This window comes from Podarcis raffonei, chromosome 8 (genome assembly GCF_027172205.1).
Source record: "Podarcis raffonei isolate rPodRaf1 chromosome 8, rPodRaf1.pri, whole genome shotgun sequence".
Taxonomy (NCBI): Eukaryota; Metazoa; Chordata; class Lepidosauria; order Squamata; family Lacertidae; genus Podarcis; species Podarcis raffonei.
In genome coordinates this window covers 47894859-47909496 of record NC_070609.1, presented here as the reverse complement: position 1 = coordinate 47909496, position 14638 = coordinate 47894859, and the positions used below count along the sequence as shown (strand labels likewise).

At 40.3% G+C, this 14638-nt stretch overlaps 1 protein-coding gene across 7 annotated transcripts in view; it reads right to left on the bottom strand.

The window, feature by feature from the left end:
- Positions 1-14638, bottom strand: part of NFAT5 (nuclear factor of activated T cells 5) — a 63327-nt gene that overhangs the window by 9800 nt on the left and 38889 nt on the right. For all 7 annotated transcript variants that reach the window (XM_053399823.1, XM_053399824.1, XM_053399825.1 and 4 more), the window contains 7 exons: positions 10241-10433; positions 8724-8914; positions 5240-5412; positions 4075-4209; positions 3828-3880; positions 841-973; positions 369-446 (listed from right to left, as the gene is read on the bottom strand). In XM_053399823.1, coding sequence (XP_053255798.1) covers positions 369-446; positions 841-973; positions 3828-3880; positions 4075-4209; positions 5240-5412; positions 8724-8914; positions 10241-10433 — 956 coding nt within the window. The remainder of the gene's footprint in view (positions 1-368; positions 447-840; positions 974-3827; positions 3881-4074; positions 4210-5239; positions 5413-8723; positions 8915-10240; positions 10434-14638) is intronic.

Below are 14638 nucleotides of genomic sequence, written 5' to 3'. Positions count from 1 at the left end.
GTCAACATTTTCATGAAACAGTTTAGCAAGTTATCTGCACTAACTTCATGTTTAGTCAGGACTTTTAACCACTTGTGGAATTAATATGTATTAGAAACAGCAACACGAGAGTAATTGCAAGATTAAAGCCCCAGCATATACCACTGTCTTTGCGACCAGGAGTCTTAGGCTGCAATCATATGCACACTTACTTAAGAGTAAGCCCCACTGAGCTCAAAGCGATTTACTTCTGAGTTGACATGTAAAGGACTACACTCTTAATTTGTGATCACAATAAAGCTCTTACGAAAATCTCTCTGAAAGGTCTGCAGAAAATTGGTGTAAGTTAGAACTCAAAGAGATTAATACCACTGCTAAGAATTAGATACCTTTGATAGCATCATCAAAAGAGCAAGGCTGGGTTGGACTGGGTATTTCCTGCTTCACGTTCACATTCAGAGTTCCAGCTGCAAATGCAAAAGACACTGCTGACTTTCAGAACAGATGTAAAGCAAAGTGTTCCCCCGTAAGGTGAAAGGTACATTTTAAAAGTTTATCTCTATTTTCATGTGCGCAGTGGTGGGGGAGACCTTAACTCAGATCTTTGTAATACGGTGTAGCCCCAAACTCATCTTCCTCCCATAAACCCTTCAAGCTTCAGAGAGACAGGCTCTCTTCAAAGAATGAGAGCAAGTCCCTGGTGTGCAGCTATCAGGTCAAGTGGTGCAAGAGGTGTTGCCCACCCAACAGTCTTGCTTTCTTCCTCAGCCTCTTCCAAAGATATAACAATTAAATACAAGAAAAACTGTGCAGAAGTATTTGCCAAGGGCCATCACTACAGCTTCATCATTTTCAACATACATGTATCAGGAGTGTAAGTAAATGGCTGTATGTCATGTGATCTTCCAGCATTGGTCACCACATAGATCCCCACAGAAACCGGGGCAGTTATTTGCTGGTCATGATATGGCGGCACCTTCACAATTAGATGATTCTAAATCCAAAAAAAAAGAAGTTTGTTAGAGCAGACACCTTACCAACTTATATCTTCACAGACTAACACTACAAGACCTAATCATAAGAAGTAAAGATTGCATTGGAGGTACCAAGGATCTGCTGGGAAATCTACCCAGCTACAAATTGTAAAGCTGAATCTCTTGAACATACCTATCAGTAGCGAGAGCACACAGGAGAAAAGTATTTACTCAACATAATCTTCCTATCTCTGCTATTACAATCTTCTTAATTTCAGAAAACCTGACATAAACAGCAAGTCACTGTTTCCTTGTTTTGCTTTGCTATAGCTTCCACTGCTCATCCACCAAAATGCCAGTCAGGGACTTAGGTTGTGCAGTGGCAGCAATGAAATAACTACAGGGAGGTGGTGATTTTGAGGTTCCGCAGCAACTAGTAGTATTCAGAAGCAGACCAGAGGTAGTATGTAGCCACAAATAACCTTATTCTCCATTAATTTGTCTAGCCTCCTTTTAAAGCTGTCAAAGTTGACAGCCATTACCACATATTGTGATATGAAATTCTATAGATAACTTTGCTGGGGATGGGGAGGCAGACATAATACCCAGCAGTTTATCTGCATTATTTGTGACTAAATCTGAAATAATTTCCTCACCCAACAAAAACCTAAGCTCAATTTATGATCCATGATAACAGCAGGTTATAAAATTACCGTCTTTTTCGCCCTATAGGACGCACTTTTTCCCCTCCAAAAATGAAGGGGAAATATGTGTGCGTCCTATGGGGCGAATGCAGGCTTTTGCTGAAGCCTGGAGAGTGAGAGGGGTCGGTGCGCACCGACCCCTCTCGCTCTCCAGGCTTCGCGCACCTCTCCGCAAGCAGCGGGAGCCCAGTGCTGTGCTCCCACTGCTTGAGGAGAGTTGCCTGCACGCTGAAGCCTGCGCGCGCTGAGCTCAGCGCGTCCAGGCTTCGTGGACCTCTCTGCAAGCAGCGGGAGCGCTCCCACTGCTTGCGGAGAGTTGTCTGCACGCTGAAGCCTGCCTGCGCTGAGCTCAGCACGTCCAGGCTTCGCGGACCTCTCAGCAAGCAGCGGGAGCCAGCGCTGGGCTCCCACAGCTTGCAGAGAGCTGCCTGTTTGGGGGCTGGGGTCGGGGGAAGCTCGGGGGAAGCCCTGGGGGGGAAATAATTTTTCCCCCTTTATTTCCCCCCAAAAAAACTAGGTGCGCCTTATGGGACAGTGCGTCCTATAGGGCGAAAAATACGGTAAATCATAGCCAGAAATATTGGGAAAACAGAAATATTCTGTTTTTAAGTAGTAAATAGCATATGACATATATGCAAAATAGAAAAGTAATGATATCTTTATTTGGGTACTTTATCATCACAGAATCTTATAGAAATAATTAATAGTAACTTGGTCTGTTTGGTCCTGGTAGGAGTTGTAGTCAAGCAACATCTGGGGACCCAAGGTTGAGAAAGGTTGCTCTAGATATTTTTCCACTCTCAACTGTATTTACCCTAGATTCTTAAAAACATAATCACCACCTTGCTGGATCAGACATTGACCCAACTAGTCCAGCAGCCTGTTCTCACAGTGGCCAATCAGATGCCTCCATGGGAAGCAGGGCATGAGCACAAAAAACATGTTATATGGTTACCTATTTTTTTTATTAAAAAAAGTTTCAACAATTTTATCTTTGTTTTTAATTAATGATGGTATTATGTATATTTGTTTTTATTGGTTTGTGGATATTAACCATGCTTTATATATAATTTTATTTGTATACCATCTGGAAAAAACTTTGATCAAGCAATTTGTAAATTTTCTAACTAAATAAAAGAAACAGTACTTTCACCAACCACCTTCTCCAACAACTGGTAGTCAAGAGGCATGCTGCCTCTGATAGTGAAAGAAGTAAACACCCATCATAGGTGGTACCCATTGATAGGCTTATCCTCTATTAATTCAAGAAATGATCACCAAATCATTTTGAATCCATAAAGTAGCATTGTAAAAGGAGAGAAGATATAAAGATTCTAACTTTACGGATTCAAAATGCTTTGGTGACAGTAAGATTTCTTGAAGGAAGAGATAATTAATGCATATTTAACCCTAGTGCAACAATGGATTTGGGTTTGGATTCCCATCATTAGAAGACTATAAGAGCGTTAACCATTATTTATGGCAGTCCTTATGGTAGCAGCTGCACAAAAGCCAATTTTTGATCATCCTACTTCCAAAATGAGGGTCAGCACACCTAGAAGAGGAATGACTGATTGCTGCTTGCACAGGAACCTTTGCTGTTCTGTATTTCACAAGCAGGGCAGAGGCGGGAATTGAAGAAAGAAATTGCCCCGATAAACAGAAGAAGTATACTGCTCACTCACATAATCTCTATGCTTAAAGGCTGCAATGGCTACCACTACACAAAAGAGGAGAGACTGCTTAGGTTGTGAAAAAATGTGAAATGTCTTGCAGCTTGGGTTTAAGGAGTAGGGAGTAAGAGAAGAAATGACAACTTTGTGCAAACTATTTGTACACACACAAAAAGGTGACCCAGCCAGATACTATTTATGTCAAAATATCTGTCCATGAAGATTGATCCAGTTTGTTGGTCATATGATTGTTTGACAAAAAAATAAGCCACATGAAGGCAGCTTTTGTAGCAAATTTACCTTTTTAAACTTGGGTATAAAGTGCTTGGAACTCGTATTTCAACTTCATATATGCTTTCTAAATCCTCCCTTCCAAATATATGATAAGAGGAAAAATTCTTTAGCAATTCCTCAGGCATAAATGAACAACTGTATCCCAACTATGAACAAGGAAGATTTTATATCTGGATTTCTGTGCATTTTTAAAAAGCATGTACCTGATGAAACAGCTCCATGTCAATTTCTGCTTCCCCTTTCCAAGAGTTTTCATCTGTTTGAAAGCAAAAGAGAGTAGAATTACTGCACAAGCTCAGCTAAGTTTATTCATTGTCAGGGAAGCTGGTCACAGGAACCACCTACCTCCTTGGCTACCTGCAGAGGCAGTCGTTAGCCCAACTCCATCCACAATGGTCTCCCCACCCCTCACCTCCATTCTCAGCCTGAGTATGTATGTATAGTTCTCACCAGACATATTCTCTTGAAAGATCACTTTTGTTCCCTTCAGAAAGTTCTTGCCAATTAAAAAGACTTCCTCTTCTCCCTTCACAGAACAACTGTGCAGGCTTTTCTTTAGAATCTCTGGTACACCAGCTGGCTGAGCTACAAATTGAAAAAGAGAAGGGATATTTATTATATACACCCCCACACCTGCAACTTAATGCCAAAATGGGCTTCTAAGTGGTTTAACTGACAACATGCAAAAAGTTGGCATCATCTCCCAAGGTCTCAATCAGGAACTGGTCATTTGGCTTGCATGGCATATAGGAAAGCAGAACTTACAGCGATTCTGCTTGGGTGTAGCAAAGCATGCCCATCCTTTAATTCATCAGAGAAAAGCACAGCGCAACTCTCCTAGGAATTGGCACATGACTGTAGTCTACTAGAATGTGTTCATCATAGCATTTCCCCCCTAGGTAACACTGAAGTAAAATAGCACTAGTTATCTCTTTTATAAATGGGCAAGGAGTTTCAAAAATCAACCAACTGTCATATACAACATCTTAGAGGCCTTTAAAATTTGTCTCACAACAAGGTCCATAACAATTGGCTGGACATGTACATACAGTCTTCAGCAAGTTTCCAAATACAAATAAGCTTTATATCAATATTACACAAAAGTTAGTCATTTTGCCCAAATGCAAAAAGTTGGCATTTTAAACACAACTGTAGTTTTAAGCCTCAAGCCAGCAACAAATAATTCAAACCACAGAAGCAGGCTATCTCAGGCTAGAAACAGTAATTTTCCTTTGCCAAAGTCCTATGATACATACCACACTCCTATTCCAACTATGTGCACTGCTTGGTGGATTGACAGGGCACACTGTTAATTTGGATGTAGGCCAGATCCCCTACACCCAAGTTTTAGTTAACACTGAAAATAGATCAATGAGGGAACCAATTAGATATGCTATAAGCCTACACAGAAAAAGTAATTTCATTTAAAGCAGCATGAGGACTCCTAGCAACACAGACACACATGAAAGCTAAGGTCTAGGCAATTTATTTGGTTTATTTGGGTTGTTCGTTCTATTTTGTTATTAAAGCAGAAAATGAAATGCAGGGCAACTGAATTAACAGGAGACCCAAAGCCCCAGCAAAATGGGACTCAGAGTTTGACTTTACAACTTACTGCACAGAATTGGTGAGGACGGCGTCTGCAGGGTCAGAATGGAACCATCCTTCCGAGTGATGTTAACACGGAACACTAGCCTGGCCCGAGTGCTTTTTTTCTTGGAGCCAGCGATGCCTATTCGAGCTTCAACATCTGCATTTCTCAGTTTCAGTATTCCAACACAGTCCACCCTAGCAACACAAGATTAAAGTTACCTACCCAACTTGCTTTCAAAGAGGCCACTTAAGTTTTGCCAAGGTATGTAAAACAGCAAGCTTCCTAGGTCTCCAGGCACATGGGTATTTAACCCAAGCGAGAGTTGCCCATATAAACACTACAGATGCATGTGCCTCTACAGCTGCAAAGATGATGGAAGCAGCCACAAAAAGCTCCCTCACCTCCAAGCTCTGCAGCAACAGCTACTGTCAAAAGAGCAAGACTTAAATTGGAGAGGGGTGTGTGCTAATACCTCTGCTAAGGCAAACAGTCACTTGCTGGCCTTGGGAAATTCATTGTCAGTCTCTCTCCACCTCTCCCATAAAAAGGGGGCACAGCAGCTTGCCTACTAGGTGTGTTAAGAGGATGGCAAGCAATCACTTTGCATATTATTCAATGTAGCTAAAATGTTCTTTTAAATGTGTTTGTGAGAAGGGGGGTATTGGTTTTTTGTTTTTGTTTTTATTATGTATTTTGTGTTTTCAATTTCTATTTTTATGCTGCGAACTGCCCTGTGATCTTTGGCTGAAGGGTGATATACTTTTTTTTTTAAAAAAAATTAATCTTAACTACGGAAATGTGAAATCCAAAAGAGGCTGCTTTAGGCAAAGTTTATTTGGCTTCCATGCAATGTGCCTCTAACAAAGAACAGCTGCAGGTGGGTTCTTAAACCTATACACAAATTTCTTTGGTACAATAGTTTGAAAATAGCAATAATTTTAAGCTTTGTCATGCAACTGGCACAAATAAAAACAAGAGCCATGACCCAAGAATCCTCAACAATGGCCAAAATAAGCAATTTGTATTATGGCCAAATATTTCCAAAATATCTTTTTTCAGAAACTAAAATAACCACATAAATGCTACCTCCCCATAACATTTGTTATAAAATGCATTCATCCTAAATATTCAGAGAGAGTTGGCTAATGCATTCAAATATTCCAGAGGGGAAAATAGCATCTTTACAGAAAAGCAAAAGATGGCAGTAGCACTTCAGATTCAGCTGAGGCATCAGTAGCTCACAGATCAGATTTGGTGGCAGACAAGGAAGAGCAATGAATCTGGACAACCCAATTATGCTGGCTGGTTGAGTGCTCATCACTAGAGCAACCAGTCACTATTCTGAGACTCTTTTGCATCTCTCGCTTGCATAAAGCAAACAGAGAAAACAATGAACTAAGAAATCAGTTCGTCAATGAAGTGAAAAAGTTTTTCAATTCAAATTATTCTCTCTGGTTCCCAGAATATCCATTCTGCATTTTCCCCACCCAACTCCCCCACCCAGTAAGGAGAAAGATGGCCGCAGAAAAATTATTTCAAATGCTGTAGAGGGAAGTACAAAGCTGCTGTACTTCTTATTCACCAGATACTTGAAAAAATTCAAGCTACACTATGACGCCGACATTATTATTAATAATATTTATTAGTCACTTTACTCATAAAAATGGCTCAAAGCGAACATGAACAGAAATACTAAACCAATAAAAATAATCACATCAATAAAAAAACTCACATCTATACAAATAAAAGACAGGTCCAGATCCTGCCCCCCACCCACAAGAGGCCAGAAATCCTTCAAACTAAGGGCCAAAAGCCCAAGCAAAAAGGGAAAAAATGCTTTGCGCTGACATGTGAATAGAATTGGACAAAAAAATTCTGTTACCTGCCTCTAGTCTATGGGCCACAGCAGCTATGTCAAAATAAACATGGAGTTTAAACTGTAGGTTTATTCATTGATACTGCCCCCCCCCCCATCTAGCCCTACCCATGATCAAAGCAGGAAATGGCAAATCTTTAACTAACTGGTCTTCACAAAACGGATCATGTAATATAGGTCTCAATTCTTCCCGCTTCAGACAATTCAACAGATGAGGCCTAGCTCAAAACCAGCTACATGGACCAACAGGTGAGGAATGATCTGGTCTCGTCTTAGTACACTATTATATCCCATCAATAGACCACAACAGCTTTTAAATTAAAAGGTTGATCCATTTTAGGGAGGGAGTCAAAATACAGATCCCATTACGGAAGCTGAGATTGACCAAGTCACAAGCAATACAAAACTTCCTAGTGTACACACATAAAGCTCCACATGGCAGACAGTTTATAAGAGCTTTGTGCTCACTGAAAGACAGCATTGTTTATTTCATCAGCAGAGTCACCACTACTGAGCCAGCACTGTGAGAGCACTTCATCTTACAAAACTCTGCTAGTTTCAGATAGCAGCCCAGTTAAGAGCATTTTGACAAGAGCACAGCTGATGCATTCACCTAGCCTTGCCACCAGTTCACTGGCAGCTTTCACAGTGTTAACTGGGGAGGCATACTTTAGTCCTGCCTTCCACCTACCTTGTCTTACAGCTGTCAAAAGAAAAACACCCCACAAGACAATGAAAAGTGGGGAGAGCTGCATTTTCCAGAAGAGTCTCTACAATGTCACTTTTGCCAATCAGTTATTTGTTGTCGTTTTTTAAAAAAAAGGATCTAAGAGTTCGGAATAATATGCCATATTCTCTTCATCTTATTTCCATGTATCTAAAATGCTTTATAAACATTATATTTAGATACATGGTCTTAAAAGTTTTCATTGTATACAATGTGTCAGCCTAAGCAAAGGAGGGAGCAGACTGTCTTTTAGCATCCAACATGCTGGCAAGTAGTCCAGTTCAGCTGTTAAGATGTACAGTGGTACCTTGGGTTACAAACACTTCAAGTTACAGACTCCACTAACCTGGAATTAGTACCTTGGGTTACCTCAGGATGAGAACAGAAATTGCACGCCAGCGGTGCGGCAGCAACGGGAGGCCCCATTAGCTAAAGTGGTACCTCAGGTTAAGAATGGTTTCAGGTGAAGAACGGACCTTATGAATTAAGTTCGTAACCAGAGGTACCACTGTGTTGGTACATGAAAGGCTCCTCCACATTCACAGATTTCTAGGCAAGCTGGGGCTGCCCCATTAACTTCAGCAGTAGGGGATGTTACATGCACTGAAATGCTGTGCATATAGCGTTCTGACACGAAAGTGTCTGCCGATATGCATTTTGTGCAGACAAGAATCCCAAGAGCTCTAGATTGGGGCCAGTGTACAAGAAATAATTTAAGTATATTCAAGTAGTTCCCAGATTTACTGCCTTTTATTGCAATTAAAAATGCCTGATCTGAGTAGATACAGAATCATAAAGAGGTGAAAGGGACCTTAAATTGTCAGGTAATCCAAAGCAGGAAATATGTTGCTACAGAATCACTGAGAGACCCAGAAATAGTACAGTGAAAAACAGTGACTTACGCCAGGGTCATGTTGTTGTTTGGATCCAAGCCCACCTCAATGACGGTGGTACCCTCTATGTCAACTTCTTTGCAGGGTGTGGTGTTTCGTCCTGTAACCCTGCAGGCCTGATAGAATCCATGAGGTTTCACCCGACCAGAGTCATTCCCCACAAAGACCTGCAGTGTCACAGCCTCATTGTGACCTTCCAGCTACAACCATAAAACAGGCAGGAAAGCGTTAATAGACTACAACAGGCAATGCAAATGATTTGCAAATATTACAATGTAAAGGTATTTTGAACATCAAAACACTAGTTAGTGTTAAAACCCAGTGATGCACTGCAAGTCTTCTCTTTTCCAAAATAACAGCTCAACTCTTCAGTTGTTGCAGGCTATGTTAAACCAATTTAATTATAGTTAATTATGCAATATCTCAGTTATACTTCCCTGAGTCAAGCAGGAATCAGAATCCTTGCTTATAAACAGCAAATCTGCAATTTAGTCCCAAACTGAAATCCTTTCATCTTTATTCCAGTGTGTTTATTGTATTTAATTATGTATCTATTCAGAAAAAGTGGCATTTTCAAAAGCCTATTAGAAATTAATGGACTTTCTAAACAGGTAGTTATAAAATACAGAAACACCTCATCACAAAACAGTCCTAAACACTTCTAGATTATAAATTCTTCAGAAACTGTACATGCACAAAACCATATAAAAGCAATTCAGTCTGTACACTATTAGGATACAACATCTTTCAAACTTTATATTTGCTCAGAAAGTGATGTAGTTAAGTGATTGAAATATCTCTCCCCAAATAATCCATGCTATTTTTTGTTCTATTAAGTGTTTAACATCCACAAATATTCAAGGGCAACATGAGCAAAACAGAGAGCAATGATTTCCCCACCAGCTGGATTAGTAGCATTTTGTAATTCCTTGGTGCACTGTGGGGCTAAACACTGATGTCCTAAAAGTCTGTCCATATTCCAGGCTAAAAGTTAGAAATCTATTGTAGGCACAGAACCCCATTCAGTTTTAACACAGTCGTTGAGGGCTTCCTCACACCTTTTTCTGATGCACTACATCACAGCTTGCCTAGTTTCTGATGAACAGCCCCACAGACAGTGCTCTGTGCATTCATTTAACTGTTAATTGCTGAGAGCAGCTATTGGTCTATATTTACACATCCTCCACTCAACAAGAAAGGCTGCTCTGTACTAAACTAAGAAACATCCAGACCTCTACTCTCCAAACAACACAAAAGCCACATCCCTGAGAAATATGGAACTATATACACAGATTCTAAATTAGTGCAATTTAAAACTCAGTATGACAACATCAGTGCTGAAAAACACACCATGGCACTGGCAACAGTTTGTCACTGCAGGGAAACCCATGAAGCCCTGGAGGACCTAGTATGTTTGTCTTTTGGCTGGAGTCAGGTTTGGCTGGGGGTGAAGAACTGGATTTTCACTTACCATAAATGGCAGCACACTCCTGAATTGACCCACCCCAAAAATTGAATTGGCCTACCTTTACGGTGGGGAATCCTTGTTGTGTTCTGTCTTTCACCGAGCCCCGACTGCCCTCAGTTAGGTAGCGAGCTCTGTGCTGTGTCTCTGGTTGCACCATTATCTTCAGCTCCTTGCCTTCACTTTTACCAGGGTACTGACCACATAACATAGGACTCTTCTTGCCTCCAGTTGTTTTTGGGGTTTCTGATGTTCTAAAGAGTTAAAGCAGACCAGTGATTTCAGTTACCAGAGGCTTTCTTTAAAAAACACGCACAACTGGGGTGGGGAGGGGGAAGAGAAAAGAACACAGATCTGCCCATACTTAAATCTACCAATATAAAATCACAACGCAAGACTGCAAACTGGGAAGAAATGTAGAAGGGGGTGTGTGGTTTCATGTACCGTACTCACAACAGAAATTCAGTAACTAAACCATATAGCCTGAAACTTAAGCCCTTTTAATCTCTGTTTTATGTAAGAATGTAAGAAAAAGGCACACTGCTATTTAGGCAAAAATACCTGTATAAATATAGTCAGCTGGCATGAGATGGCAGCCATCTTAAAACTGTTCATCATGCTTTCGTCACTAATTATAACCATTTTGACCAGTGGTCACTGTAAATCCCTAGACTATGTAATTAAATGCATACAGCTGAGCAGAACTCACATTGTATATGCAAAATCCTGCATCCTTTAAGTGAAACATGAATTTTGAAATGGATATAGTTAGGCCAATAAATCCATTTTAGGACTATTAAAATACAATATTCCTTTAATGACTATATTGATTGTGATAAAACTATTTATATTCTGGGCATCCAGGCCATATCCCAGACCACATGGCTGCTGGATGCTACTTATTTGTGTCCTGAGATTACATTTGCTTCACTGTCCATTAGTTTCCCCCCCCTTATATACAAGTGGCCCAATCCAGCAGCACTTGAAACTTTCCACCAAATTAAAGAGAGAGCATAAGTAACTCTCCCAGTGAAATCAATGGCACTTAAAATATGATTGATTGTGCCTACATTTTTTCCTGTAGCGTAAATGCAATTATTAAAATAATAAAACACTGCACATCAATCTTCACCAGGCTAAAAACATTAAATGTTTTATTACAATGATGCAGATTTAGGAGGAGGGGCCACTCATGGACTGACCTGATTAAACATTTTTCTATTTTGCAACACAAATAAAGGGGCCTCTGCCCTTTTCAGAAGTAGATTAGACAGAACAGCATCTAGCCGTTGCTAATGTACATTCTGTGTAGCATCCAAGGTGAAGAGAAATATTTCAGTGGTAAAAGGAAAGGCTTGCTTTGCTCCTGACCTTGCAGCAGTTCAAGTTTACAGACACTATATAGTGACGGATCAGTCTGATTTATTTCTTTTAGAACCATCTCTTTAAGCTGCTGAGTCTGCTCTAATGAAGTAATACATGCAACACGGCTCAGCCTCTAACCAGCAACATTGTTTAGAAACTGCATTGAATGGTCAGTTCCATAAATGAAACCAATTTGAAGAAGGCCCCCAAAGGGCACTGTCTTTCAGACATCCCTAGCTTCAAGATTTTTAGGAATGCTGTTTCAACATGCCCTATCCCTGATGTGGGCTTCTGTTTGTACAAGTCCTCACTGGCTCACAGGGAGAATGGGAATGAATTGTGTGCTCTGCAGATCTGAGTGCCTACGTATATTTCAAGCTTGTCCTCTGTGAACTAAAAAGTACTTGTCTTCTTTTTGGAACACCAGCATGTGCACCATAACATCAAACCAGGGGCATAGGCAGCCCTAAGCCAGTTCTCATAATACAGCATTGTGAAAGGTAGAACAAGTCTACATCAGGACCTCAGCCCACAAAGGCCTAGAAAATCATTCAAGAACAGCCATAATCAACACAGGAGTTTCATGGCTATTTCCAGCACTACGGATCTTTTAGTACTTAGTACTTTAGTACTTTAAGCTTTGTTAGTAAAGCTTCATAGAAAACACTGCTTGAAATGTCTGCTGTACTAGTCTGGAATGCCATAAAACCTGCATCCACCACTGTGCTCCTGCTACCAAAAGGCCCTGAAAAAAATGTGTTTAATGCTGATAAGTGTTCTACCTCAATCAAAAAATCGTGGGTTCTTTTGTGTTTTCGTGAAAAAGAAAAGCTCAACAACTTTGGGGTTTGTCTAAAAAAAACCACAACTCAACAACTTTCGGGGTATCCTGGCAACCCTATTTTAGGACTTCTCTCCAGGCTTCACGCACAGTGTGGAACACTGCTACGTAACAAATTTATGTACAAATGAAATAGAATCTAAGCATGAAAAAACTCTCTCAGTGGCACTTGGCAGGTAAGATATATTCTATGTTTAGCTATAGTCTAGCTCAGGGGTTGTCAACCTGGTCCCTACCGCCCACTAGTGAGCATTTCAGGATTCTAGGTGAGCGGTAGGGGGTTCTATGGCACAAGCTGAATCCTCCTTCCATCGAGCACTGGTGGGCAGTAAGGAAATTTTACCATCAAGAAAGATGCGTTAGTGAGTGGTAGGTATAAAAAGGTTGACTACCCCTGGTCTAGCAAAAGTAGCAGCTGTATGAAAACCTATTTTTAAAAAGATGTTTAATCGGTTTTTGCATTTGAGGACAGGTCTGGATAAAATAAATATTTTAAATCTCATGAGAGTTTCAAGTACATGGCGGCAGGCCTATAACACAGTAAACAAGAATCTGTGTTCACAATTTCTACCTAAATCTGCTCATTCATAAGCAGTATGCGTAAATCAACTGCACAACTAGAACTTCTCCTTCTCATCCTTGAGAAACTGACAGTGGCATTTTAAGAGCCTTCAATGAATTCTCCAAAATTCGATATGCTGAAGGGGTCATCACAGTGTCACTCTGCTAAATACTCCTTCTCTTCCCGTTTCTCATCAATGTCCAGGGATCTAAAATGTGAATACACACTTTACTTAGGTGCTACTGGTTAATATAAAGTCCTGTAGGTTAGACAGGTATTTTATGAAAACCAGAACCATGCCTCTAGTAGTCAAACACAGTTGTTTTCATCGTAGTACTTTGCCTTTTGTGATGGCAACATTTGCACTGAGCTATTCAGGATGACTCCAGATATGTGTCTTGAATAATAATAAATTAACAACAATAATTTCTGTTATATTATCATTATTACTATAAATGCTACTGGCTAGCCGCACTACTCTTCCATGTACCACCTTGTTGAAAGAAAACGATATTGAGGTTCAAACCTGTCTAGGTTCAAACCTCTGCTTAGCCATGAAGCTCAATGAGTAGTCCTTGAGCAAGTCACCAGCCCTGCTTGTGCAACAGAGTAAACCATGGTTAATGGTTGACCATGATCACACCTAAAAAGGCCTGTTTAGCTTCTCTCTGCTTATGGGCCAAGGAAACAAACACCAATTCCTCCTCACTTTGCACTGCTTCCAAAGCAGGAAGCATGGTTTGTTTCACTCCAACAAGCCACAATCAGTAAGCCAAAAACAAACCCAATAGGGCTTACTTCCAAGTAGACACACATAGGATTACACTGTTAATCTCAAGAAATCGAACTTACTTCTTTGAAGAACTCACCACTTTAAGAAAACCTTCCCTGTATCTATTTTAGTTTGAATAAATTCTGGCAATGCTTGCCAATTTTGAAATTTGCAAGACAAGCATGAAACATTTTACTTTATGTCTGTCCTCTGAGTTTTTCATCACCTTTGTCCGAGGAAAACTCTCTGCTTTGTTGCAAAGGATACCAAATTATAACAATGCTGCAGTGGCAACATAAAATATACTCTGTAGAGTTTATTATAATCTACCTTTACAAAGTTATATTTTAAGTATGGAACTGGAACAACAAAGTGTACACAAATTGAAGGTGATTTTCCTACAGATGGGAAGGTGTTTCCTATCTGCACAATATTCACCAACCTAAGGATAGCTTTGTGAACATACCACAAACACATACAGAAAATAAAATAAGCCCACTGTTTTATTATGAGCTACAAAAATAAACATTACTGGAAACCAGTGGGCAATCACTTGGATCCCAATATTCCCCTGTATGAGCAGTGTGTGTGTGTGAGAGATTCTTCAGGCAACTGCACTCACCTCTCTACTCTGAAGGTAGCCTATCCTTCTGTAGCCTGTTTTAAAATGACACAGAGGTTGCAGATGGAGAGAAAAAATGACACATACAACCTTATGAGTGGAATTGTATTCTGCTCATGCAGCAGGACCTTTGGATCCAAGCCACTATTTCTAAATTGAGATGCAGTTAAGTGAAAAGTGTGAAGTGGAAAAGATGAGAAACCATCACCCAGGCATGACTACAGACAACAACAGCAACACACACACACACACACACACACACCCGAGAAGCACACAGCAAAACAGGATTAGAGATTT